Source organism: Myxocyprinus asiaticus, chromosome 6, assembly GCF_019703515.2.
Source record: "Myxocyprinus asiaticus isolate MX2 ecotype Aquarium Trade chromosome 6, UBuf_Myxa_2, whole genome shotgun sequence".
Taxonomy (NCBI): Eukaryota; Metazoa; Chordata; class Actinopteri; order Cypriniformes; family Catostomidae; genus Myxocyprinus; species Myxocyprinus asiaticus.
This window is the reverse complement of record NC_059349.1, coordinates 26,331,955-26,358,943: the sequence shown is the minus strand read 5'-3', so window position 1 is coordinate 26,358,943 and position 26,989 is coordinate 26,331,955. Positions and strand designations below refer to the sequence as shown.

Here is a 26,989-nt window from a genome sequence, read left to right as displayed (position 1 = left end):
TTCTAAATGGCATACCAGAACCCTTCTACATAGTGGAGCTTACAAGCTTAGCATAAAATAGCATAACACGGCAGTCCCATAGACATTCAATGAGCGTTAATCTGGTGAGGAGGCAAGATGCTGTTTTTTAATGGATGTCTATGGAGGAGTTGCTTCAGTGTGCTGAATAAACTGCTTTTGTGAGGAAACAGCTCATCACTTAATGAATTGTCCACTAATCTTTAACATGTTTTACACTAAACAATCCTTTGGAGTGAACTATGTGTGGAGTTTAGTACGATAACATTTCTGTTTTATAAGAGAAGTCACAGACAATTTTGCGACAGGTAGGTGTCAGTTTACAGATCTCCCCATTCGTTTGTATGGTATCCGCAAATGATGACTTACTGTCAGAACGCACTAGTTGACCGTTACGCTCTATCCTATGGTAAAAGTGCAGAGGTTGTTATCTCAGTAAATACTGGAATCTCTGGGCATACTACCATACTACTCTTACTATTTCTGCCAGATAGATATGACAGAAGTAGTAAGAGCTGTATGGGTTGTATGTCGTTCCGAACTCAGCCAATAATTTATTTGTTTATGTCGTTTTGGACTAACACTGACACCTAGGGGCATGGATGCAGCATCATTTACTGATGCCTTTAAATACATTTACTTTTCACAGTCAGCCATGATTAATTTAACCCATGATTAAAAGTGTCATAGTATTCGAATAGTAGAGTGAATAGTTTTCAACTGGTCATGTGATTCTAATATGGCAGACCCATGAGGAGACCAAAGAAACATTATGATGTGAAATGAAAAGAAGTATTCAGGATTTCGCACTGTTTTTATCAGGATTTTGCACTATTTCTAAGTCACTAAGCGAGCACAAAAGGTCAGATTTCCTTGCTTCCATTGTAATGCACATAATGCACTTTGGCAGATTCTCAGATCATGCTGGGATAACATGGGTTATCCAGTTTTGCTCGAACTGAGTAAGTGCATGCTGTCGGACAAAAGGGGGACATACTTAATACTAAGAAATTAAACTTTTCATTCAAATTGTGACGCTAATGATATAATTTGAAATAACAAAATTTGTAGTAAATAGAAGCATTTTCACTAGTGGTCTCAGACTTTTGGACCCCATTGTTCTTCTTAGTCAGGCCTCATAACTTTATAATGCTTGGCATATATAATCTACACTTCATAGTAAAAAATCACATTAATATTTGTCCTTTCGACCTCGCTGATCTACCTTGTCACATAGAATATGGACTAGCTGTAGCTCTTCCCATCTGCTTACTGTATTTTCTTTTATTTCAAAAGCAGCACTGGTGGTCTTTGAGAGATTTACTGCTTTTTACTTTGAGGTTGGCCTGTGTAACAGACAACTCCCAAAGCAATTCTTAATGCAAGGTCCACAAAATGAGGTGTTTGGTACTGTGACCTCTTAGCTCCCTTGAGATGTGGATTTTGTAATGGTTGTGCTATTTCTATCCCTGTGGAAGAGAACTGCTACACTGCTACTGTCACATGCAGCTTAAATAACAAAATTACCACTTGGCTTTATCTGGCATAGAAAATAGAAAAAGAAAAGTTAAAAACAATGGCATGTGAATGTCAGTGTTAAACAAAGGCATTCTAGATATGTTTAAGAAACTGACCTTCAGAAAAAACATTCAACAGGTGCATTAATTAGTTTACGATGTAATTTGTCACAGAAAATTTATAACAATTCCAGACCTAGTTTTTTCTCAGAGAGACTATGGGGACCTGGGGTTAAATTAGAAGGGGAAAGAGAGAAGGGAGTCTAATTTCATTGTTAAATTAAATCTTTAATTGCTTTTCTGTGGTCATATAAATTATGCACACTTTCCAGAGTTTCTCATACTGGCAGAAATTTTGGAATCTTTACATATAACTCATGCCTTTCAAAATTAATTAAAATTAATACATTTAGTACATTTAGAATATTATGGTGTTAAAATTATATTTTTATTGTGTATTTTAGAATAAAGCCTGTTTGTACCCAAAAAAGCAAAGTCTATGGCTATACATGACTTGTGTAATAACATAAAACATATTTTGAGAGTTATTGTCTTACACTTAACATTTTATTCTTTTTTTCCCTTCTGTCGGCTACGCTATATTTTAGCGTAGCCTATAGTACAATAAGGCCTTTCAAGCACTGAAGGCTATTTACCTTGCCGTCATTAAAGGTATAGTTCACCCACAAATGAAAAATATGCCATCATTGACATAATTTTATCCTCATGCTGTTTCAAACCTGTATGACATTCTTTCTTCGATAAGACAAGAGAAAAAAACTTTAAAGAATGTTGATGCTCCTTTTTATTTCTTCATACAATACAACAGTGAATGGGGTCTGAGGCTGTCAGTGTCTAACTTTCTGCCTAACATCTCCTTGTGTGTTTCATGGAAGAAAGCAAGAAAGTCCAGGTTTGGAACAACACGAGAGTCAGTAAATGATTGATAAACAATTTACATTTTAGTTGAACTATCATTTAAGTTGAACTATCCCTTTAATTCTGCTTCCATTTTATTTTCATTGACTTCTCACACCAGTCTACATGAGACATGTTGATCTGTAACCGTCATTCTGAAACACATATCAACTAACACCAACACATTTAAACTGAGATGACAGGACAGTGCCTAAAAACATGCTAAAGTATGCACGAAGCCCACCCATATGCATTGTGTGTGCATATATGTGATAGGGAGTTTATGAAGAGAGCAAACCTAATCAGATGTTTTGATGTTCTTGCTTGGTTCCCCAAATGCACCGAATTCATTTGTTGCCATGGGGAATATTACTGAAAGTGAATTTTTTCCCCCCTGACACAGTGGGGATCTTAAACTCCTCCAGGGCGAAGCACTATAGAGTATTGTGACGCAGATGGTATAGACAGCATCTATTCATCCAAAAAATTTTCATTTAGAAAACATGGTATTGTAACTTTAGCATTGGCAAGCATTATGACTTGTGTGGTATTGTGTGGTATTTATACTCTTTGGCATGGACAACAGATATTTCATTGGATTTGGAATACTAATGGTGTGTTTTTTTTTTTTTTTCTTATGCTGCAGGAATCTTCATATTCATTTGCACTGAAATGCCTTATCAGCCTTTCCACTGTTATTTTGCTTGGTCTTATAATAATGTACCATGCTCGGGAAATACAGGTAAGTCTAACTAAATAAGCCCGAGACTGGATATTCATGTTGATTGTCTTTTAATTGATTATTTATTAATTCTGATTTAAAGGTGAAGTGTGTAATTTCGGCACGACTAGCATCACCAAGCGGAATTATAAAACACGGTGCTGAAAAAACAGTGTTAACCTACCTAGGTGGTTTGCTTGTAATTAATGGTTTAAGCTGGTTAAGCTGGTCTTCCAACCTGGCCAAGCTGGTGTTTAGCTGGTTGACCAGCTGGTCTCCGAGAAAAATTACACACTTAACCTCCTAAGACCCGAGCGTGACTGCTGTGTGCATTTTCCATTTCCCTTTTTTATTTGTAACAAGTAGCACCTAATAAACATGCAAAACAAAAAAAACTTTTCTTTTCTAAAGTTTCCAAAACTTTGTCAACATATGTGGACAGCGGGACTAAGTTGTGAAATTTTAAATAATACCAAGCTATAGAAAGTCAGATGATTTTTTTTGCCAAATTGTTTATTATGTTTCCAGGAGTGTTGGTTATTCATGTTTTTGAGATGTTACAGGCATCAGACATTTGCATAATTAATTCTGATTTAAAGTAATGGCCTGCATCATCCAATCACTGCTAACCATGTTAACATAAAATTATACATTATAAATTCTGAATCTATGTACTGATTACCAGTGTGCCATGCCTCCCAAACATGTTGAGTGGTCCAAACATCATCTGCAGTCTGAATGAATGCACTTAGCTGCTTAGGAAATCTATAAGATGCTACCTTTTTTGCCTTGCTTCCAATTTAGTGAATGACTTATCCTCCAGTGTGCTGTCTGTCTGCACTGGTCTCAGAACAGTTCGAAATGCACCTTATTTCAATCCTAACACCATATAAAGCCTCTGAAAGCAATTTTTTTTTCTCAGTGTGAAAATGCATGGTCATTGTGTTTAACAGCGTGCCGTTTCGCGAACAATCGCTCAAATTTAAAAAATGGCATATCAGATGAAACTAGAGACTCTAATCTTTTTAGCTTCCAATTTAGTGAATGACTTATCCTCCAGTGTGCTGTCTGTCTGCACTGGTCTCAGAACAGTTCGAAATGCACCTTATTTCAATCCTAACACCATATAAAGCCTCTGAAAGCAATTTTTTTTTTCTCAGTGTGAAAATGCATGGTCATTGTGTTTAACAGCGTGCCGTTTCGCGAACAATCGCTCAAATTTAAAAAATTGCATATCAGATGAAACTAGAGACTCTAATCTTTTGACTCAAACAGGTTTCAATGTAAAAATTTTGAAACCTACTGTGATCGGCGCCATGTTGTTTTTATCATGTCTCCGTACGTCGAAAGTTTAACCCTTTACTGACAGCCCAGAGTTTTCTGAACTGAGATCAGTCAGTTTAAATTAATTTTAAAATATGCGTTGCGTATGGTGAAGACAACACAATGTCTGTGCAGAAGGATGTGGGGTCATATGAGGTTAACCTTTAAGGCATTACTTGGCATGACTTCCACTAATACATGTTTTTCAGAGGAACTCTGAGTTCCCGTTTGCTCATTAACTAAATACACCCTGTTCTTCACATTCTCTGCAGCTTTTCATGGTGGACAATGGGGCGGATGACTGGAGGATAGCCATGACATATGAGCGTATCTTCTTCATTGTACTGGAGCTGCTGGTGTGTGCCATTCACCCAATCCCGGGCCAATATGTCTTCACATGGACGGCTCGGCTGGCCTTCACGTACGTGCCCTCTGTGGCCGATGCCGACGTAGACATCATCCTTTCCATCCCCATGTTCCTCCGCCTCTACCTGATCGGCCGAGTCATGCTCCTTCATAGCAAGCTTTTCACAGACGCATCCTCGCGCAGTATAGGTGCCCTCAACAAGATCAACTTCAACACACGCTTCGTCATGAAGACCCTCATGACTATCTGCCCCGGAACTGTACTGCTGGTCTTCAGTATCTCCTCCTGGATCATCGCGGCCTGGACCGTACGGGTCTGTGAGAGGTATGGCACCACAGCACAGCTACACCTACCCCTTTCTACGGCTCTCTTTCTCTCTCTCGCTCTGTTTCTCTGTCTTTTGCTCTCCTTCTATCTGCATCTCCCACTCACTCATTCCCTCCAGGAGCATCTCCAACAGCCTCACGCTGCCTGAATGAAGAGCTTCTTCTCCCATCAGCTCTGCGATTGCACCACAAATCCTAGTCCATGTTTTGTATGCCGTATTAGTGATTGTTAAATAATTCATGACTGCCTAATTGTTTGTTTGCGGAATCGTTTGTTTTGGTAATCTTAAGGGGCCCTGAGGATATCCACTTCAAAAACTGCATCATCATGATCTCATCCCATGAGGCAGTGTAGATTTCGGCATATTAAAACACACGAGGAAATGGACATACACTGTTTTCTACATACACAGCCTTGTTGGGCTCAAGCAGCACGGTGCTGAATGGGTTAGATTCACAATTAAGAGTCAATGATCATTAACTGTCTGAACTGTTTGTGTTCAGTCTGTGTCTTTGCCATTCCTGCCTGCATTACCTGCTTCTCCTCACCTTTACTTCTCCAGCTCTTCCCTTAGACATGCTTTATAGCGACCACAAATAGCCAGAAATAATCTTGCTTTTCAAAAGACCCATGCTTGACAAACATATCTGCATAATTAGATCTGTACCATACTGAAGCTTCCTTACAAATCTAGTATGCATGTATAAGTGTTGTCTCTTTCCACGTAAGGCAAAGAAAAGCAATGATTTGCAAAAGAAAAGAGATGACAAGGCGAGGTGTCAGTCACTCTGATCTCTGTGACAGAAAGATAATTCAGCCTTAAAGGTCTGTTCATAAAACAATGCTGTAAGCCAAGTTGGCTCTACTGGCTATTTACATAGGGTAAAGAATTCACAAATCAGATCTCTTTAATATCTCAGTTCTTTCTTCAAGACAGCAATTAGATAAATGGAGCGAATTGAGACTTTTTCTTAAAGGGATAGTTCACCCGAAAATGATAATTTACTCGCCCTCATGCCGTCTCAAACGTTTATGACTTTTTTTCTTCTGCAAAACACAAACGAAGATATTTTGAAAGATAGTATGTGAGCCAATGAGGTCCAAAACTTTTTCAAAGTGGATTAAACCAGTCAAGTTAAATGGATTACTTTTATGCTGCCTTTATGTCCTTTCTGGTTATTAAAAGTTTTGGACCCCATTGGCTTACTTTGTATGGACAAAAACACTTCATACATCCTTCAAAAAATCTTTGTTTGTTTTCTGCAGAAGAAAGAAATTCATATGAGTTCGATACAGCATGAGGGTGAGTAAACGATGAGAGAATTATCATTTTGGATGAAATTTGCCATTAAGTCTCCGGCTTCTCACTTTGTATACTATAGAGTTTCAGAAGAAATCATTACAATGTCTCAAACTGTGCTCAGATTTGCCAAGATATCAAAGTCTGTAATCAAAAGTCTGAGATTTCAGTATGAGCTCAAACATTTTCCATCAAATTCTTCCAAAACCAAATGATCTGAGCTATACTATCTACATTAATTTTATAGCTTTATACACTGTCAAAAATTATTCCTAGCTATGGTAGGATTTAAAAAATAGTTTAAATGAGATTTATGTAAATATGCTTAATTTTTCTAAGTATAAAATTATTTAAATTAATGCCAGAGCAAATGTAATTCCTGTGCCATTTACCGAACTGTATTGTTTAAAACATATGAATTTTGTTAATTACATTTTTAAACTTCGTACTCCTCATTAAATATAATTATTTGCTTCACATTTAGTTTAAATTCATAATATGTACATTATTTAAAGATTACTCCATTCAGTTTGATGGAACTTTGTCATACAATTGAAATGCGTTAATCTTCAACAAAAGAAAGAAAAAATATAAAAATAATTTATTTTTTTTGTGAATTGTAAAAAAAATTTCTATTTTTATTTCTCCTAAGGACTATTAGGAGAAACATCTGAGACAAAGTTGATGCTTAAATGAGGCATAACTGAGAACTCAATTCAGTCCTTTAAAAAAGCAAATTCTGAGCAATAAAAAATGTCCTCTGGCTATAGTCACTGGCTGTATATGTTCTCTTGATGCATTTATAGACTGAATAGGCAATAACGAAGAGTTTGGAGTGGTAAACGAGGTTGGGGTTGATGTTATACCATACCACAACCCAGCACTCTGCACCCCAGTCTCATCAGCCGCAATGCACGACATGATGCTCCCCACACTCTGGTTTTTCTTGCGTGAGTAATTTGCATTGCGTGTGCGTGCTTGTATGAATGTATGGAGGTTTTGTGTGTGTGTGTGACTATAATTCACTGTTGTACTTTCTATTTCCCCTCTATGCTGCTCCATAGGGATGCCATGTGAGTCCTCGTTCTCTAGCCGTGGAAAATCTGTCATTGTTCACTGAGCTGGTGCCACTGCTGCTCTAAGAGGGGGGAGGGGGTGGGATTCGGCAGCTCTGACCAAAAAATAACAACTCGTAGATTAATTTATTTACTAAAAAGGAAAAACCTCGTGTGAATGTGGCACCATCCGCAAAAAGAGAAAGTGATAGAATATGCACTAATGGTTTCGAAAGCTATTGAAAGCTATGATTTGCGCAGCACTGTGAATCAAGCGTCTCTTTCTAAAGTGCTCAGGAGTATGAGGGTGGAGGAGGAGTTTGTGTTAAAATGGAGCAGCTCCTTCAAATCACCTTTACAAACAGGCCTGAGGGCAACTCTTTTTTTCTCTCTTTTATTCCTTCAGCAGCTTCAGTAGCTGTTATTGAAATGTAATACGCCCCAGCACAAAAGATCCACACTTCAAAAACACCTGTGAAACAATTGTCTTTGTATTTAAACACGACAGATGTCTTTTCCTTCGGATCCATATAGTATTAAAATGTAGGTTGTTGTAATGGTCAGGTTGAACCTTTTTTCTCACATATTTAGCTTTTACGTGAAAGATTGCCACACAGAAAATGTTTGCAATCCCTAACTACTCAGCTTAACAGTATTGGGCCTCTTATAGATGAGCACAAAAAAGGTGAGAATATTGCTGTCCATTCTAGCACATTCTCTTTATAGGGGAGAGAAAACAAGATTGTAGGCTAGACTGGGTGCCCACTTCTGGTAAACTATGAAACAGCATGGTAGTCTTCATGTTTACTGCTCTGTTGTCATACAAAAGAGGCGCTTGTTTCTGAAAAATGCTGCTAAATTGGACATTTTCCTGAAGCATTTTGTCTGTAAGCACACTGGCCAGCCCAAAGGGCAGAACGGTGTGAGACTGGACGAGCACGGAGTCCGTCTGGAATGGGAGGGATGGGAAAATGGAAAAGGAAGGGCTGGGACATTGGACAAACATTGTTGCTATTTGCAAATGTTGGCTTATCATTCACACTTGAGTTCATTTACCTCCTGTTCATTGCTTCACAGTCTCATTTCTTGGCCCTTATTTTCGGCCCCTACCTGCCCACTTGTCCCTGAATATTTTGCATGACTCATGCAGTTTCCATTTTGTAGGCTATTTTCCCAAATGTATATACAATTCCATACATCATTCCATCTTTATCTCACTCTCAAAAAAAAAAAAAACAAACAAAAAAAAAAATAACAGAAAACAGAACCGAACAGCAAGATATACTATCTAAGTAACAGGCCACTGTAAGGTGCAGTATAGTCAATGTACAATATAGTCCATGACTGTTTTGTCAAGATACAGTTTCTCAATGTATATACCATCTTTGGTGCACACAGTTACTGGAGATTGCATGCCAAGCTGTTTTTTAAGCAAATAAATCAGAATATGAAGTATAACATGAATAAACACCAGCTTGCAAGGTGTTTCGTCCATAGAGTTTTGGAGAGAAGAGAAAACTCACAAGATATTCTCAATTGCAGACCTGCTAGAAGGATTGTTTCTACAAAACCTGCACTGATTACTGTGTATTACCTTTCTCAGGAGAGCTTGAGTATCTTTATGATCTAAGGGATTACCATGTCTGAACCTTGTCTCTTTTATACTGTAACACTGAGGCCTCTAAAGCCGGTGTCACACTAGCCAACCCCAAACAACTTGATTTTGGGAGATCTCGCTTTCTTCAATCGGTGGTATGATCTCGCTTTCTTCAATTGGAGGTATGACACACTTGCCGATACAGAATGGTCACGTGGAGCAAGCCGAAATAACAACAGGAGTACCGCGTGAACATAAACAATTGTAATAGAGTGATATAGGATGCGATTCATAGGGTAACTTGTGTATTTATCCCCTCGGGGCTTGTCATAGAAAACGTATGTCCATATGCAGCTTTTTACCTTCAGTAAAAACAGACTGTTATGCCTTCGTTTTCTGATTTTAATGTAGGTGAACCCCAGGAAATATGCTTGGTGACCGAATCACTATGGATTAGAATCTGCATTTGTAATACGACTGAATGCGATCACTGATAAAAACGTTCAGTTTAGCATGACGTCTTGTCAGTTTTTCAGTAACAGAAGAAGCTCATTGGTCACTTGACGAGAACACAAGAACCAGCCCTGGTGACCGAAAAAAAATTCTGTCATGTTTGATGTGCTTTTCCAGTTGCTGGAACCATTAATTCAGCAGGAAATCCTGTCAGTAAAGGTATTAACAATCTCACGCTGGCAGATGCGCTAAAGTCCAAAGTATACTTTGATTTTGACGCGAACGCTTAGCGTCTGCATACAGTCGAACGCGAGCCTTTCACAGTATACTTCATTTGACCTTAGCATGAGCTACGACTGATATGAGATACTAGATTACTTCTCCTCAGGTGTTTAGAGACATAAAGATCTTTATTGTCCTTCAGAATTGAGTTATACAAATGCAGGTATCTCCTGACCTCCTCACACACACGCTTTTGACCTTCACATGTCTTTACCTTCATCTGTTGTTTACTGCCGATTACATCTTCTAGCGCTTCATCGTGATAGCACCGGCTCAGATGTGAGTGTTGCCACCTTGTGGACTCACTAATTAGTGCAAATAACTCCAGGCATATGCGCATTGTGCGCGTCTAGAAAAATCAGGCTACGGACGTTCAGTGCTTGAGCCCTCTGCTGTGTGATGCCAAAATTGGCGTCACAAGTCTGAGCAAAGTCTACTTTGGGCTTAATGTGTGCTCCGTCTCAGACCTACTAGCCGGTGATTATGTAAATACAGCTTACACCTGAAAATTGCTGGAAATTCTCCTAGTGTGATGCCGGCTTAACATGCAGTGTGAGGAAAATTAAACTCTATGTTGGAATGTATTTTATGTTCACCCCAAAATAAAACTTTTGTCATCCTTTCCTCTCTCTCATGTTGTTCCAAAACTGTATGACTTTTTTTCTTCAATGGAACACAACATGAGAAATGTTTTTAATAATAATGTACTGGTCTCTCTTTTCAACGCAGTTTCAATTAATTACTTACATTTCGTTTTTCTCCTCACCAAAGTTATGATATGGCATCAGAAGACACGCGCAGGTTGTATGGACCACTTTTATGATACTTTTATGGTGCTTTTGCATCCTTTTTGAAGAGTGAAAGATTCAGTTCCCATTAATTGTAACTGAATGGAAAAGAGTGACCAGTACATTATTTAAAGTTCTCCTTTTGCATTCTATCCGAAGAAAGAAAGTCATATAAGTTTGAAAACAACAGTGAGGGTTAATGATGACAGAATATTCATTTTTGGGTGAACTATTCCTTTAAACTATGATTATATGTGGTGGGCATTGCCTTGTGATAGCCCATTGTGTAGGGCTGGGTAAAAATATCGATTTTCTGATGCATCGCGATCTTCGTTTGAACGATTTTGGTATTGATTCATAAATCCCAAGATCGATCTTTAACTCTATGTGGCAACCCTCTATAATGCAAGTAAATCACTCGCATGTGCAACCAAATCTCACGCTGTGAGACTAAAAATGTCTATGATTAGCCACTGGCTAGTAAATGTTCAGATTTCACTCACAAGTGATTGAGTAGTATAGTGGAGAAGTTATTAGCACAGAGGTCCTTTCACTGCATGTTGAGAGTTCTGTGTGTCCAAAGACGAGATCCACGTAAATGTTATTGAATAATGTTGTTTTTTTACAGTCAGTTGTTGATTAAAAACAACAACAACAAAAAGAAACATTTAATTCTAATCACACATGGATGCGCTAAAGAAATTATGCACGTCTTCTCTCGTTATATGCGCTTGTCTTAAAGAGACAGTACAGATTAAGCATGTGTTCTACATATCAATGTAAATACTTGTAAATAGTATAAATTATGCAAGTAAATAATAAACATGTAACTAAAATCAATCGATTGAGAGCTTGTGAATTGGAATCGAATCGGGAAATCTGTATCAATACACAGCCCTACCACTGTGTGACACTTAGTTACCATAGGTGAACAATTTATCTGTATTTGCTCCATCACTGCATCCTCTAACCATGCTGTCAGGGTTTGACTAATAACAGGTATGGGACTGTCTTCTCGTTGCTGGGGTTTTTGAAACATAGTTGCTGAATATTGGCACTAAACAACCATCTGAATTGGTTGTATGGGGAAAATTGAGGTTTGAATGGGGTATTTCGGGAACACTTTCTTCAGACAGATTTCTTGATCTAAGTTGAAGGTGGTGCCAGCTCTTCTCCATTTTATGCCAGTATTTCATACAGTATATTGAGAGCTTTAGAAGGCCATGTATGTAGCATTCTTGGGTTCTGATATCTTCAGCATTGAGGGAAATGTTAATGTTAATGCAAAGGTAAGCTAATGATGACGACAGTGTGCATAGTCATGCTCAAACCTTTACTGCATCATGTTCATGTGTGCAAACACACAGACCTCTTCCCAAAGTTGTACTATGACAATTCTTAAGTCTAATGGGCATCTAGGAAATAGCTTTGGTTGAGATAATTCTAGAATGAAAGTGTGGTGTAAAAGAGGGTATTTACCAGAGCTCTTCTAGAGTAAAACCTGGTACGTTCAGTGATTAGCATAACGAGGACTCATTGTACCTCTGAGATCTGACACCAGCTTCAAAAAGATCATTTTAAAATGACTGAACCTATATGACAATGTTTTGCGCCAGCACTGTGGGTTGTTTCACAGTGGTGATCTAGCACATGGGCAAATCTCATAATTTATGAGAATACACCCTCGCTGTCTAGCCACTAGAACAAATTTTCAATAATGCACATAAAGTATACTTAAATTAATAAGGCTGATATCTTTTTGTCCTTATTTAATGTGGTGGTCAGTTTTACAAGAGGGTTTGTCTCTCTGCTCTCAATATACTGGCTTATATCTCAGCATGCAGGATGTGGATTTCTTCTTTAAAATGCCTGCATGGTAACAATGCTTTTCGCATGTGAAAATGGTGGCTCTCCTACAACACAAATAAAATTTTCCTGCTCCTGGAGCATGACTGCAGAGTTTAATTTTGCTATAGACAGGTACATTTTATAGTGGCATGACCTCTCTAGTGTTTTTGAGTATGCTGCCTTTGAGGGGACAATTAAGAACATTTAATTGCTCAGATTAATATCTTTGTTTTTCTTATGCAAACAATGTGTTTTGGTGCTTGAGGTACAATTTCACACTTGATTAGATACAATTAGGTGTTGAATCTGAATTAATATTATGGGTCATCTGTGTTCAGTCTGGCTACCCGCTATGATTGTTGATTAGCCTGGGCCTCGTATACATTGATGTTCCTCTTCAGAAATCTTCCCCTTATTGTATTAAATGCAGAAAGATGTCCTCTGACCTGTGGTTAGCTCTACTTTGACAGACTGCTTAAAAGGTCGACCCCCTGCAGATATGTGGATGAGCTGATTTAACTTTATAATAAGTGTATTTTTATATAAGAAAGTAATAGGCAATTTGTATTTTTCTCATCCTATCTGGATTATTGAAAATTTCTTCAGCAGATTGCATCATTCTTTTAACAGATTTTTGGACTGTCAAGCATTTCACAGTCAAGCATTTTTTATATATTAAAAATAACAAAGAGGCTTTATTTGGCCACTTGTGGCTGTTGCTTCTTTTGATTGCAAATGAGAATTCTACAGGATATCGATAGCTGTCATTTTTAAATGAATGTTTTAATTGCTTTGAATTCAATTTTTCATTAGTTTTTTCCATGTTTTTGTATAAATGATATGGTCAGAACTCATTATTAGCATATACATAAGGGATTTAATACTGTCTAGTTTTGGTAAATTTCACTTTGTTATTTTTTATTTTTTTCTTATTTGTCTTCACACCTCTTTTGGGGAAAATAATCAAGAACAAGTTTCTCTCCTCAGGGCCTAATGTTGAGTAATTTATGAAATTATTTTGCCAATTGGGCCAAAGGTTCCTCTTTAATGTATTCATAGTTAAATTGTTAGGTGTGTTCCTCATAGCCTGATCATTGTTATCTGCCTTTTCTGTTCTTACTATTTTAGGTATCATGACAAACAGGAAGTCACTAGCAACTTTCTTGGAGCTATGTGGCTCATTTCCATAACTTTCCTATCAATTGGCTATGGAGATATGGTCCCTCATACATACTGTGGTAAAGGGGTCTGTCTTCTCACTGGAATCATGGTATGTTTTCTTTAAAAATGCTGTCTACAAAAATGCAATTATAATTAAATGTAGTGTTTTAAAATAATTTAGTTCACACAAATTATAAACATGACATTGTGATGAATGTGAAATATTTATTTTTATACTTTTATGTTAATATTTCTTTTCAAATGTGATAATATTTAACATCTGTTCTTGTAGGGAGCTGGCTGCACTGCACTTGTTGTCGCAGTGGTAGCCAGAAAGTTAGAACTGACAAAAGCTGAGAAACATGTCCACAATTTTATGATGGACACTCAACTTTGTAAACGAGTAAGTGACTGATCTAAATCTATCAAAGTTAGGCAACAACTAACCATTTTTGTTAGGTAAAGTATTTATTTGAAAAAGACTTTGTGTAGTTTGTTAATCAATCATGAAATTTATTTCATAACTAAAATCCACTAAAATGTTGTTTTTTTCCCTTGAAAAAAGTATAATACAGTTGAAGTCAGATGTTTACATACACTTAGGCTGAAGTCATTAAAACTCATTTTTTAACCACTCCACAGATTTCATATCAGCAAACTATAGTTTTGGCAAGTCATTTAGGACATCTACTTTGTGCATGACACAAGTCATTTTTCCAATAATTGTTTACAGACAGACTGTTTAACTTTTAATTGACTATATCACAATTCCAGTGGGTCAGAAGTTCACATACACTAAGTTAACTGTGCCTTTAAGCAGCTTGGAAAATACCAGAAAATGATGTCAAGCATTTAAACAATTAGCCAATTATCTTCTGATAGGAGGTGTACTGAATTGGAGGTGTACCTGTAGATGTTTTTTAAGGCCTACCTTCAAACTCAGTGCCTCTTTGCTTGACATCATGGGAAAATCAAAAGAAATCAGCCAAGACCTCAGAAAATAATTGTGGACCTCCACAAGACTGGTTCATCCTTGGAAGCGATTTCCAAATGCCCGAAGGTACCATGTTCATCTGTACAAACAATAGTACGCAAGTATAAACACCATGGGACCACGCAGCCATCATACCGCTCAAGAAGATGCATTCTGTCTCCTAGAGATGAACGTAGTTTGGTGCGAAAAATCTAAATCAATCCCAGAACAACAGCAAAGGACCATGTGAAGATGCTGGAGGAAACAGGTAGACAAGTATCTATATTCACAGTAAAATGAGTCCTATATCGACATAACCTGAAAAGCTGCTCAGCAAGGAAGAAGCCGCTGCTCCAAAACCACCATAAAAAAAAGCCAGACTACAATTTGCAAGTGCACATGTGGACAAATATCATACTTTTTGGAGAAATGTCCTCTGGTCTTGTGAAACAAAAATCAAACTGTTTGGCCATAATGACCATCGTTATGTTTGGAGGAAAAAGGGTGAGGCTTGCAAGCCAAAGTACACCATCCCAACCGTGAAGCATGGGGGTAGCAGCATCATGTTGTGGGGGTGCTTTGCTGCAGGAGGGACTGGTGCACTTCACAAAATAGATGGCATCATGAGGAAGGAAAATTATGTGGATATACTGAAGCAACATATCAAGACATCAGCCATGAAGTTGAAGTTCGGTTGCAAATGGGTCTTCCAAATGGACAGTGACCCCAAGCATACCTCCAAAGTTGTGGCAAAATGGCTTAAGATCAACAAAGTCAAGGTATTGAAGTGATAATCACAAAGCCCTGACCTCAATCCGCTAGAAAATTTGTGGGCAGAACTGAAAAAATGTGTGCTAGCAAGGAGGCCTACAGACCTGACTCAGTTACACCAGTTCTGTCAGGAGGAATGGACCAAAATTCCAGCAAATTATTGTGAGAAGCTTGTAGAAGCTTCCCAAAACTTTTAAACAATTTAAAGGCAATGCTACCAAATACTAACAAATTGTATGTAAACTTCTGACCCACTGGGAATGTGATAAAAGAAATAAAAGCTGAAATAAATCATTCTCTACTCTACTAGTCATTTCACATTCTTAAAATAAAGTAGTGATCCTAAATGACCTAAGACAGGGAATGTTTTCTACGATTAAATGTCAGGAATTGTGAAAAACTGAGTTTAAATTATTTGGCTAAGGTGTATGTAAACTTCTGACTTCAACTGTATGATCAAAGTTACCTGAAACAATGAATAATGCATACATATTATTTACAGTATGCATTACATAATACTGAAAAAAACCTATTCTGTTTAACATATTATATTCCCTTTGATTTGTTTTTAAAAATAGTAATGTTTCCTTATCTTGGGAATCAAAAATAGTAACCACATTTAAAGGGATAGTTCTCCCAAAAATGAAAATTCTCTCATCATTTACTCACTCTCATGCCATCCTAAATGTGTATGACTTTCTTTTCTCCGCAGAACACAAACAAAGATTTTTAGAAGCATATATCAGCTCTTTTGCTCCTTTTAATGCAAGTGAATGTGACCAGAAATATGAAGGTCCAAAAAGCATATAAAAGCAGCATAAAAGTAATCCATAAGACTCCAGTTGTTAAATCCATATTTTCAAAAGCGATATGATAGGTGTGGGTGAGAAACAGATCAAAGTCCTTTTTTACTATAAATCTCCACTTTCACTTTCAGATGTGAATGTGAAACTAAACAGGTGCTACATGTGACTTTCAGATGTGCAGTGAAAGTGGAGGTTATTAATTACTTTTATGCTACTTTTATCTGCTTTTTGGACCTTCAGATTTCTGGTCACCATTCACTTTTATTGTATGGACCTACAGAGCTGAGATATTCTTCTAAAAATCTTCATTTGTGTTCTGCAGAAGAAAGAAAGTCATACACATCTGGGATGGCATGAGGGTGAGTAAATGATGAGAGAATTTTCATTTTTGGGTGAACTATCCATTTAATGTAAATGCAAAGTAATTCTTTTTCGGAATTCTCTATCAGTGTTTGACTGTTGTTATCTGTAAGTAATGTTAAATTTTCATGCATTAATCCCAGGTAAAGAACACAGCTGCCAATGTACTCAGGGAAACATGGCTCATCTACAAACACACAAAATTAGTGAAGAAAATAGATCATGCCAAAGTGCGCAAACATCAGCGCAAGTTCTTGCAGGCCATTCACCAGTAAGCAAACATTTTCCACACTTCAGCATTTTTGCATGCTATTTATTCATGCTAATAAACTGCATAAACTGGTTTTGTCTCTTTCTTAAAGGAACTGTTGTACATTTTAAGTCATGTTGAATTAGAAGGGGCAGGTATTTGACATTGACAAAATTACTGATTCTTAGATAAATGTTTTGTCAATTAAATGTTAAAATAGATTAGGAATAAGTGCAGTCGTTCTAAACAAGTAGTAAAGAAATCAGCATGTTCTTTGTAATGTGATGATTGTCCTTCTCCCCTTTCCTTCCCCAAACCCTTACCTTGTGGTTATAGTGCAGTGTAATGGTTCACATGTTGTGTATATGTTGTGGTTTCTAAACTTGAACTGTGTTTTGTCTTCGTTCTGCTCTATCACTGCAGAGCTCAGAAGTAAGTTTTGTCCTTTGTGTTTTTCTCCCCACATCCTCCCTGTCTCTGTTTCATATGCATGGAGTCGGACGCTGAATGCTGATTTTGGTTACCTATAGTGCTTCTCTCCATTCTAAGTCTAGAATGAAAAAGATGCAACATTACTTAATGCTGTATGGTTTTCTGTAACCTTTTGAAGGAGAAGCATCTTTGGAACTGTTGATTTGTTCATTTGCACCGATTTCATTATTCCAAAGCGTAAATCTCTGTATTAACTTGCATTGATAGCCCCACCTTGCGTGTTTAGATGATTTTGCAAACTTTTGCAGAAAAAAAATAAGCTCGGTACAATGTTCTTATGGTGGGACAGGATTTTCAGGACATTTTTAAACAGCACCTTTAAAACTTGACTTTCATTATACAGTATACTCTTGCAATTAACTGCTATAGACTATGTCTATAGATAAAGCATGTATTTGGTTGATGCAATGTTACCTTCCACCACAGGCACTAACTTCATGACTTCCTCAAAGCAAAGACATTTATGGTCATCCAGGGCTTTGATGCAAGATGATATGGAGTTTTTGCATTAGAAAGAATGCTGACCATGTCCTGCATCTCCATATTTCTATTTTTGGATGCTCAAAAGCCATTAAGCTTGCAAGTCTTGGCATTTAGTTAATTCTCCACAAATTGAAACGGCTGACATTATAGAAATTATGACACTTAACAGGCAGGATATTAAGGCAGCCTTTCTTACAATGTCTCCTCATGGTTAGAGTCATCCCTTTACTCTTTCATAGTTGCTATGGCACAAATAATAATTAAAAAAAACATTAACACATTCTTTTAAAATTTTGTTCAGAACCAAGCCCACAGCAAGCAATGCCATTCTCACAAGCATTTTCAACGGTGTCACATGTACCTCTACCTCAGCTGTTTGCCACTTCCTTTGACCTCATCCACAAACGAGGCTCTCGGATGGCTTTTTTTGTGAATGGTTGACGCGTGCCTGCAGGGGCAAAAGGAGATGTGTCATGTTTGAACATTAAGTTAAGAGTTTTCTCTTTTTTACATTTCATAGATTGGGTTTGCATGACTGGTATGGCAAACAGGACTGTGAATGCGTGCATGCAGGCCACTCTCTCTCTCTCTCTACCTCATCCTTATCAAGTCTTCCTGACAGGAATCTGTTACTCTTCCCTAACATCCCCCTCCTCCCAACCCCCCCACCCCTCCACCCCTCCACCCCTCCATAACCCTGCCTCCTCCCAGGCTCCGCAGTGTGAAAATGGAGCAGAGGAAACTCAATGACCAGGCCAACACACTGGTGGACTTGGCAAAGGTAGATTGAAGGCTGAAATGTTTTGTTCCTACCTTTTTACTGTGCATATAGCCATCTACATCTTCAGCAGAATCATTTAAACTTCAGTAGCTTTGTGCCAATGGAAAAAACTTACAGTGGCATGCAAAAGTTTGGGCACCCCTGGTCAAAATTTCTGTTGCTGTGAATAGTTAAGTGAGTAGAAGATGAACTGATTTCCAAAAGGCATAAAGTTCAAGATAAAACATTCTTTTCAAAATTTTAAGCAATATTAGTTTATTATTCTTTATTTTGTACAATTTTAGAGTGAAAAAAAGGAAAGGAGCACCATGCAAAAGTTTGGGCACCCCAAGAGATTTGAGCTCTCAGATAACTTTTTACCAAGGTCTCAGACCTTAATTAGCTTGTTAGGGCTATGGTTTGTTCACAATCATCATTTGGAAAGGCCAGGTGATGCAAATTTCAAAGCTTTATACGTACTCTGACTCCTCAAATCTTGTCCCAACAATCAGCAGCCATGGGCTCCTCTAAACAGCTGCCTAGCACTCTGAAAATTTAAATAATTGATGCCCACAAAGTGTTTTCAGGTAGCCGTTTCCTCAGTTCATAATGTAATTAAGAAATGGCAGTTAACAGAAAAAGTGGAGTTCAAGTTGAGGTTTGGAAGACCAAGAAAACTTTCAGAGAGAACTCCTCATAGGATTGCTAGAAAGGCAAATCAAAACCCCTGTTTGACTGCAAAAGACCTTAAGGAAGATTTAGCAGACTCTGGAGTAGTGGTGCACTGTTCTACTGTGCAGCAACACCTGCACAAATATGACCTTCATGGAAGAGTCATGAGAAGAAAACCTTTCCTGCATCCTCACAACAAATTTCAGCATCAGAAGTTTGCAAATGAACATCTAAACAAGCCTGATGCATTTTGGAAACAAGTCCTGCAGACTAATGAAGTTAAAATATAACTTTTTGGCCGCAATGAGCAAAGGTATGTTTGGAGAAAAGAATTTCATGAAAAGAACACCTCTCCAACTGTTAAGCATGGGGGTGGATCGATCATGCTTTGGGCTTGTGTTGATGCCAGTGGCACAGGGGAACATTTCACTGGTAGAGGAAAGAATGGATTAAATTAAATACCAGCACATTCTGGAAGAAAACATCACACCATCTGTAAAAAAGCTGAAGATGAAAAGAGGATTGCTTCTACAACAGGATAATGATCTTAAACACACCTCAAAATCCACATTGGACGACCTCAAGAGGCGCAAGCTGAAGGTTTTTCCCATGGCCCTCACAGTCCCCTGACCTAAACATCATTGAAAATCTGTGGATAGACCTCAAAAGAGCAGTGCATGCAAGGCAGCCCAAGAATCTCACAGAACTAGAAGCCTTTTGCAAGGAAGAATGGGCGAAAATCCCCCAAACAAAAATTGAAAGACACTTAGGTGGCTACAAAAAGCTTTTACAAGCTGTGATACTTGCCAGGTGGTGTTACTAAGTACTGACCAAGCAGGGTTCCCAAACTTTTGCTTTGGGCCCTTTTCCTTTTTTGTTATTTTGAAACTGTAAAAGATGAATATAAAAAAGTAAAATTGCTTAAAATATTAAAGAAATGTGTCATCTTTAACTTTAAGCCTTTTGGAAATCGGGCCATCTTTTGCTCGCTTAGCTATTCACAGCAACAGAAATTTTGATCAGGGGTGCCCAAACTTTTGCATACCACTGTATGGTGTGTTAGTACAAAATGTGATAAATTAAAATTTTGGATTTGATAGATTTGATAATCAGATAGCACATACTTACAGCTGGATGGATGAATGGATGGATAGATGGAAACCACGGCAAGAAAGTGGAATGTGCATTTATGTATAAATTTGTCTTAAAATCTGTTTTGATCTTCATCTAAGTTACAATAATGAACAAACACAATCTGTTTTAACTAATAACACACACATTTTTTTTTTTATTGTATTTTTCTTGTACATATTGAATACATTATTCAAACATTCACAGTGTAGGTTGGAAAAAGTCTGTGAACCCCGAGGCTAATGACGTCAACAAAAGCTAATTAGAGTCTTACTTGTAAATAGCAAACTCAAAATGTTTGAGTGCTTTTTATAAGAAGCATCTGCTGACGTGGACCATGCCTCGCAAAAAAGAGATCTCAGCTGGAAAGGGTTACAAAGGTATCTCGAAGAGCTTAGATATTCATCTGTCCAAAGTTAGACAAATTGTCTATAAATGGAGACACCTGAACACCTGAAGTTTGCCAGAGATCACCTTGACACTCCACAACGCTACTGGGATAATGTTTTGTGGACGGATGAAACTAAGGTTGAATTGTTTGGGAAGAACGCGTAGCACTACGTATGGCGTAAAATGGGCACTGCATACCAACATAAAAACATCATCCCGACTGTGAAGTACGGTGGAGGAAGCATCATGATTTGGGGCTACTTTGCTGCTTCAGGGCCTGGAGTGCTTGTCATTATTGAGGGAAGAATGAATTCCCAAGTTTATTAAGACATCCTACAATATAATGTGCTTTTTACCCAGCACTGTGTATGTTTAATGGGATGTGTTCATTGAGACATAAAATGTTACATTTGTTTGTGTGTTGTTAGCTTACATGTGTTTGTCTATACTTTTGACTTTGATGAAGATGAGATCACATTTTATGACAAATTAATGCAGAAAACCAGCTAATTCCAAAGGGTTCACATATTTTTTTTTGCCACTGTAGATAGATTGACAGATAGATGGATAGATGGACGGATGGACGGATGGATGGATGGATAGATAGAAAGAAGTGTTCATCTACTGTTGTGCCTTGAGTTGAAAATCAGATCATTTTCATGACTAGATTATGTAGAAATCAATGGTCAATCCAAGGAGGTGGTTCTCACAAAACTTATTTTACTATTTTACTCCAAAATCAAATGAAACAAATAAGATTATATTTTGTCCGATTTTGTTTTACATTGTGACATATTCATGACAGTTGTGTGCATTTTAAACCCCAATTTCTTTTCACCGCAATGCTAAAAAAGATGCTCATAATGATATTCTCATTACTGCAACGTGAAGAAAATTATGTATTATTTAAACTGTAAAGTATTTATACAACATAATAGTACTTCTTGGCTCTGCCTTTCATTTTTGCTGATTTTAATAACAAAAATCATCTTTTTTACTGTAATACAGTGAAAATATGACTGTTACGATAATGAGAATCATCAGTCATTTTTTTGTATTGATTTGAGGTTAAATATGACTAGGACATTTTCTTGACACATACTTTTTCCTGCAACTGTACATTATATTTGTTTATTCGTTGGGAATGTGCTTTCATTTAATCTCACTCTCCATCTCCTGTAGACACAGAATGTAATGTATGACCTGGTGTCAGAGCTGCAGGAGCGCAGTGAGGAGCTGGACAAGCGCATAGGCACGCTGGAGGACAAGCTGGACGCTGTCACCGGCAGCCTGCAGGCCCTGCCCTGTCTGATCTCCCAAGCCATAACTCAGCAGCAGCAGGACCTCCTGGACAGCTTCGTGAACCGTTTTCGCCCTGCCTCGCTAGGCTCGGAGCGCTCCTGGACCCCCTCCAGACGCCGGCGCTCCCCCTCCACTGCCCCGCACACTTCCTCCGACAGTGGCTAACACTGGCCTGGACCTGCTTACCGCTTCCAAAGGTCTCAGACTTATTCATGTAAGCTGATCAAACTTTTGTTGAGGACTTGAGGTTGAGGACTCATATGAATAAGTAGAGAAGAATTATCAAAAACAGTAGATATATGGTTTATGTTTAGCCATTGTATGGCTGTTCAAGTTAGCTTTTTTGTAAAGCCTTCATATATTTACAAGACTGAAGCTGGAGTGAGTCCAACTGGTCCTTAAAACTGGAGATCACGGGGTCCACAGGGAAGTGGGCCCAAGCAATGCCTGCCAGAGTCAACCAATGTAGAACACAGAGGAGAGACACAACCAAATAGAAGAAATGAATTGGTTCTGCAAGACATCTGTGGTGGTGTTTTCCCAATGCCAGTATGAGCACTGAGAGCGCCAACAGGTGCTCTATGATCACTCAGTATTCAGCTGGAGAGTGGGAGCTCATGACCTTACTACTGAGAAGAATATTGCCAGAATGACAACTTTAAGGATTCAGTTCCCTTGCTCTTTTAAGGGAAATTGGGTGCAACTAACCTTTTTTAGTTACATATTGGCATGTTATTTTTTTCAGTGCCTGAATGTATAGATTGCGGTGGGTTGTTCATTTACAAATTTTGGAGCGAGTTTTTGTACAATGTTACTGTAACACAAGCATTGCATTCCTTTTTCAGATACATTCCTCTTTAAGACATTTTGACTAATTTGTCTTAGCAATTACCATTAACTCTAGCAGTCCTCTCTTATTTTTCAGCCTTTCAATACTTCCACCGGTCACTACAGAAAGAAAGTAAGAAAGAAAAAAGAAAGAAAGAAAGAAAGTTTAAAGGGATAGTTCTCCCAAAAATTTAATTCTCTCATCATTTACTCACTATCATGCCATTTAATATGTTTATGACTTTCTTTCTTCTGCTGAACACAAACAAAGGTTTTTAGAAGAATATTTAAGCTCGGTAAGTCCATACAAAGCTCAAAAAAGGAGAATAAATATGTCTTCTGAAGCGATCCAGTTGGTTTTGGTTGAGAACAGACCAAAATGTAACTCCTTTTTCCCTGTACATCTTGTCACTGCAGTCTCTAACCCTAGTGCTTGACGCATGCGCAGAGTGCTAGATGGCACTACAGGAAGTGTAATCAAGCCTGAAATCATGATTGCCAAGGATACTGCTGTCCAGATGTACAGCCAAAAAAGAGTAACATTTTGGTCTGTTCTCACCCAAAACCAACTGTATCATTGATTAAACCACTGGATCCTACTACTTTCATTCTGCCTTTATGTGATTTTTGGAGCTTCAAAGTTCTGGCCACCATTCACTTGCATTGTATGGACCTACAGAGCTGAAATATTCTTCTAAAAATCTTTGTTTGTGCTCAGCAGAAGAAAGAAAGTCATACACATTTGGGATGGCATGAGGGTGAGTAAATGATGAGAGAATTTTCATTTTTGGGTGAACTAACCCCTTCAGGACATTTTAAGGAACAGTTAGTACTCAAGTTGGTAAAGTAACACTTTCATTGAACCAAATCTGAGCTTCCAGAAATCTTCACATTAAAGAGAGGCTGTATTTTTTAATTTGAAATGACAGCACAGAGTGCTAAATGCTGTGGTAGGCACAAATGTATGACAGAACTGAGATTTAAACCTTTGCATGTTTCAGTGCAATTGTGACGAATGGATTATGGATGGTTTTTCAAATGTATGTGTGTGTTCTTTGTTTAATTTCATTTATTTTTTACACAGAGATTCCTTTTTAAAATGTTGGATAGTATTTTTAGAGTTGAAAAAATAGAGGTGCAGTAATGTGGTAATGTTTAATGCATTCCTTGTTCTACCTATAAATGAAATCTACCAAGAGATTGTAGAGTCAATGAAAAGTAGGATAAAAACCAAAAGAATAGTTGTATAATCCTGAAAAATACTTGGAGACCTTCTCTGAGAGAATATGTCTAAGAGAGCTGGAGGAGATGCTTATGGAAGACATTATTGTGGCTCACATTTGCACTTTTCAGAATATACCGTTAAGGCAGCTTAGAGCAAATATCTGTCTCTCCTGTTAACTTGTATTTTACTGACATCTCAATGGTATATGGTCTTGAATAATCTCATTACCTTAGAGCAACTGACAATGTTATGTGTTCGATAATGTAATTGTCACAAATTAGAATTTATGGTAACTGACTACAAACATCAACCTATCATATCATTGCAAATTTGACAAAGAATCAGTTACATGTTTCCAGCTTTGTTCTCTTAAACCTGTTGATGTGCATGCCCCCCCCCCCAGAACTGATGTTGCTTAAATTAGTTCACATATACTATATAGTCTAGTCAAAAAGTGTTAATAATGCTGACATATTATAAAGATGTATAATTTGTCAACATTATGAACAATTTTGAACAGCACACTATATGGTATATGTGAACTAATTTAAGCAAAGTAAAGTCAAACCCATGGGTGGGGTCAATGAGCATCAACAGGACATCTGAGACATAATTTTAGCAATTCAAATCTGGCAACATTTTATTTTTTAAATAAGACCAGGCAAAAAAGGGTCATGGATCTCGTAAGCACACCCTTGTGCAGTGATTTAATATGTATGGATGATTTGTAATATATATTTTTTTAGCCTTTTATTTACAGAGTACTGGATTCCTAACCAAAGCGTAAGCTTTATTTAAATGGATATGTTTTATACTTCATAACATCTCAAGTAAATTGTAAGTTAGTGACAATTACACACTCACTTAAAGACTCACGTACACACACAAACACACAACAAATTTTATATATTTTTTTGGCTGATTTGCTGGTTAATCGTTTTATAAATTATTTCCATGATTTATTATTCAAAGGTTTCTCCACAATCAAAAAGACTCCTATTCCAACCTGTTTCAGTATTGTTAATACTGTGTGTTTAGGTCTTATTTATTTCTAGTCTTCTGTTCATCTGTACAAAAATGCCTACAATTAGCAACCCTGCTGAACAATAATAACTACTTTAATGTCTATTGTATAACAAAAATGGAGAGGAAAAAATTGGATGTAGAATTCTCACAACCTACATCATTGAAATATAGCTGACACTTCCTGCACATTTGGATCAAACAGAAACCGAAGAATCTGGTCAAAACATTAAATACCTATGGTAGACCAAAATAGAGGAACAGACCTTTTTTAAGCTGTTGTCGATGACCAAAATCCTAAAAAGTGCAATTTAGATCTTTTTTTAAAACAAAAGTATGACTTTTGTCAAACATAATTTAATGTATTATTGCATAGTTTGGTTGCAAGTAATATGACCACGACCCCGGTTGATCTTTTTCTCACTCTTTCACTGTCAACACAGTCTAATGTTGTAATTTGCCAGTTAAACGTGTGCCATCTGACGTCAAACTGCATACATCAGTAAATGGGACACCAAATCACTAGAAAGTATTTTACTGGACTACAGGATTTTATTTTATTTCTCTCTCTTTTTTTTTTATTGCCTTTCTTGTAATTAAACAGAGAGATGAATTTGCATTTTGTATCCTCCTAGGTTGACTGTACATAAAGGCATGGGTTATCATGGTCTCAAATGCTGAGATCTTCTTATTTTGTTTACATAGAGATAGCCCAATAAGCTACAGTGTGGACAAAATCTGCCCATGTTTCAGAAAATAAATATCAAATTCTTGAGAATATAGCACTTTGATGATGGATGAACTGGGATGACCTGTGGCATGTTAGTGATTCCACATAACTATTTCACTGCTACAACTGCAAGCACTGCAGTGAGTATAGGAGCCTTCTTCTGAGAATATTAATATAAACAACTTCTGGTACAGTAGTTTTGAAATAACTGAGACAATATGTGTAAGTCTTGTCCAAGCAATTAAGTCAATATGTAACTCACCATTCCTTGTGCAAAATCATCAGTGTATTCTTATTATGAAGTGTTGAAGTGCTATTGAAGGAGGCAGACATAGATCCTGAAGTGTGAGAATGTTGCAGTGCTCAATAAAGAGGGATATCTTTGAGGCAATCCCAAAGGAGTAAAGAAAATGGGCCACGTCAAGTTGGTAATGACAGCATGCATACCCATTATGAGACACAGTGGAGCGGACCTCATAAACATTTAATTGAAGAGGAATGAAGATAAACCATGGGCAGCTATCTTGGGACAAAAACACCCTTAGGCCATCTTCCAAGGTGAATTTAGACACATATCGTTGAACGAACACAGGCACGTGACGACAACTCCAGTTTATCACAGATTTGTGCAACAAGATCCAATTTAAAGAAATATTTTGGGATCAATACAAGTTAAGCCCAATCAACAGCATTTGTGGCATAATGCTGATTACCACAAAATGAATTTCGACTCGTCCCTCCTTATCTTTAAAATAAAAAATAAATTAAAAAAATCAAGGTTACAGTGAGGCACTTACAATGAAATTGAATGGGCCCAGGTTTTGGAGGGTTTAAAGGCAGAAATCTGAAGCTTATAACTGTATAAAAGCACTTTCATTAATTCTTCTGTTTAAGCTCATGTATTAGTTGAGCTGTAAAGTTGAAACAAACTCATTTTTACAGTCATTTTAGGGCTTTAGGGGTTCATATCTTCATAGCAACGAAGTTGCAAAATTGGATATAACTTTACACAGAAAAGGTTAGTGAGTGATAATATCACACTAAAATCATGTTAACACGCATATTGTTTATGTCTTGTGGCTATCCTTTTGAAATAGTGAGTATTTTAACGTTTACAG

The 26,989-nt window shown here is 37.4% G+C and overlaps 1 protein-coding gene across 3 annotated transcripts in view; it reads left to right on the top strand.

Annotated features, from left to right (window-relative positions):
• LOC127442848 (small conductance calcium-activated potassium channel protein 2-like) overlaps nucleotides 1-23,145 on the top strand; it is a 39,083-nt gene extending 15,938 nt beyond the window's left edge. For 2 of the 3 annotated variants that reach the window (XM_051701086.1, XM_051701084.1), the window contains exons 3-10: nucleotides 3,100-3,195; nucleotides 4,770-5,188; nucleotides 13,643-13,784; nucleotides 13,968-14,078; nucleotides 16,729-16,856; nucleotides 17,259-17,267; nucleotides 18,522-18,591; nucleotides 21,946-23,145. In XM_051701086.1, the coding sequence (XP_051557046.1) occupies nucleotides 3,100-3,195; nucleotides 4,770-5,188; nucleotides 13,643-13,784; nucleotides 13,968-14,078; nucleotides 16,729-16,856; nucleotides 17,259-17,267; nucleotides 18,522-18,591; nucleotides 21,946-22,230 (1,260 nt within the window). In that variant the 3' untranslated portion in view covers nucleotides 22,231-23,145. The remainder of the gene's footprint in view (nucleotides 1-3,099; nucleotides 3,196-4,769; nucleotides 5,189-13,642; nucleotides 13,785-13,967; nucleotides 14,079-16,728; nucleotides 16,857-17,258; nucleotides 17,268-18,521; nucleotides 18,592-21,945) is intronic. The other variant, XM_051701085.1, reaches the window with a different exon arrangement.
• The last annotated feature ends 3,844 nt before the right edge of the window (nucleotides 23,146-26,989 follow it).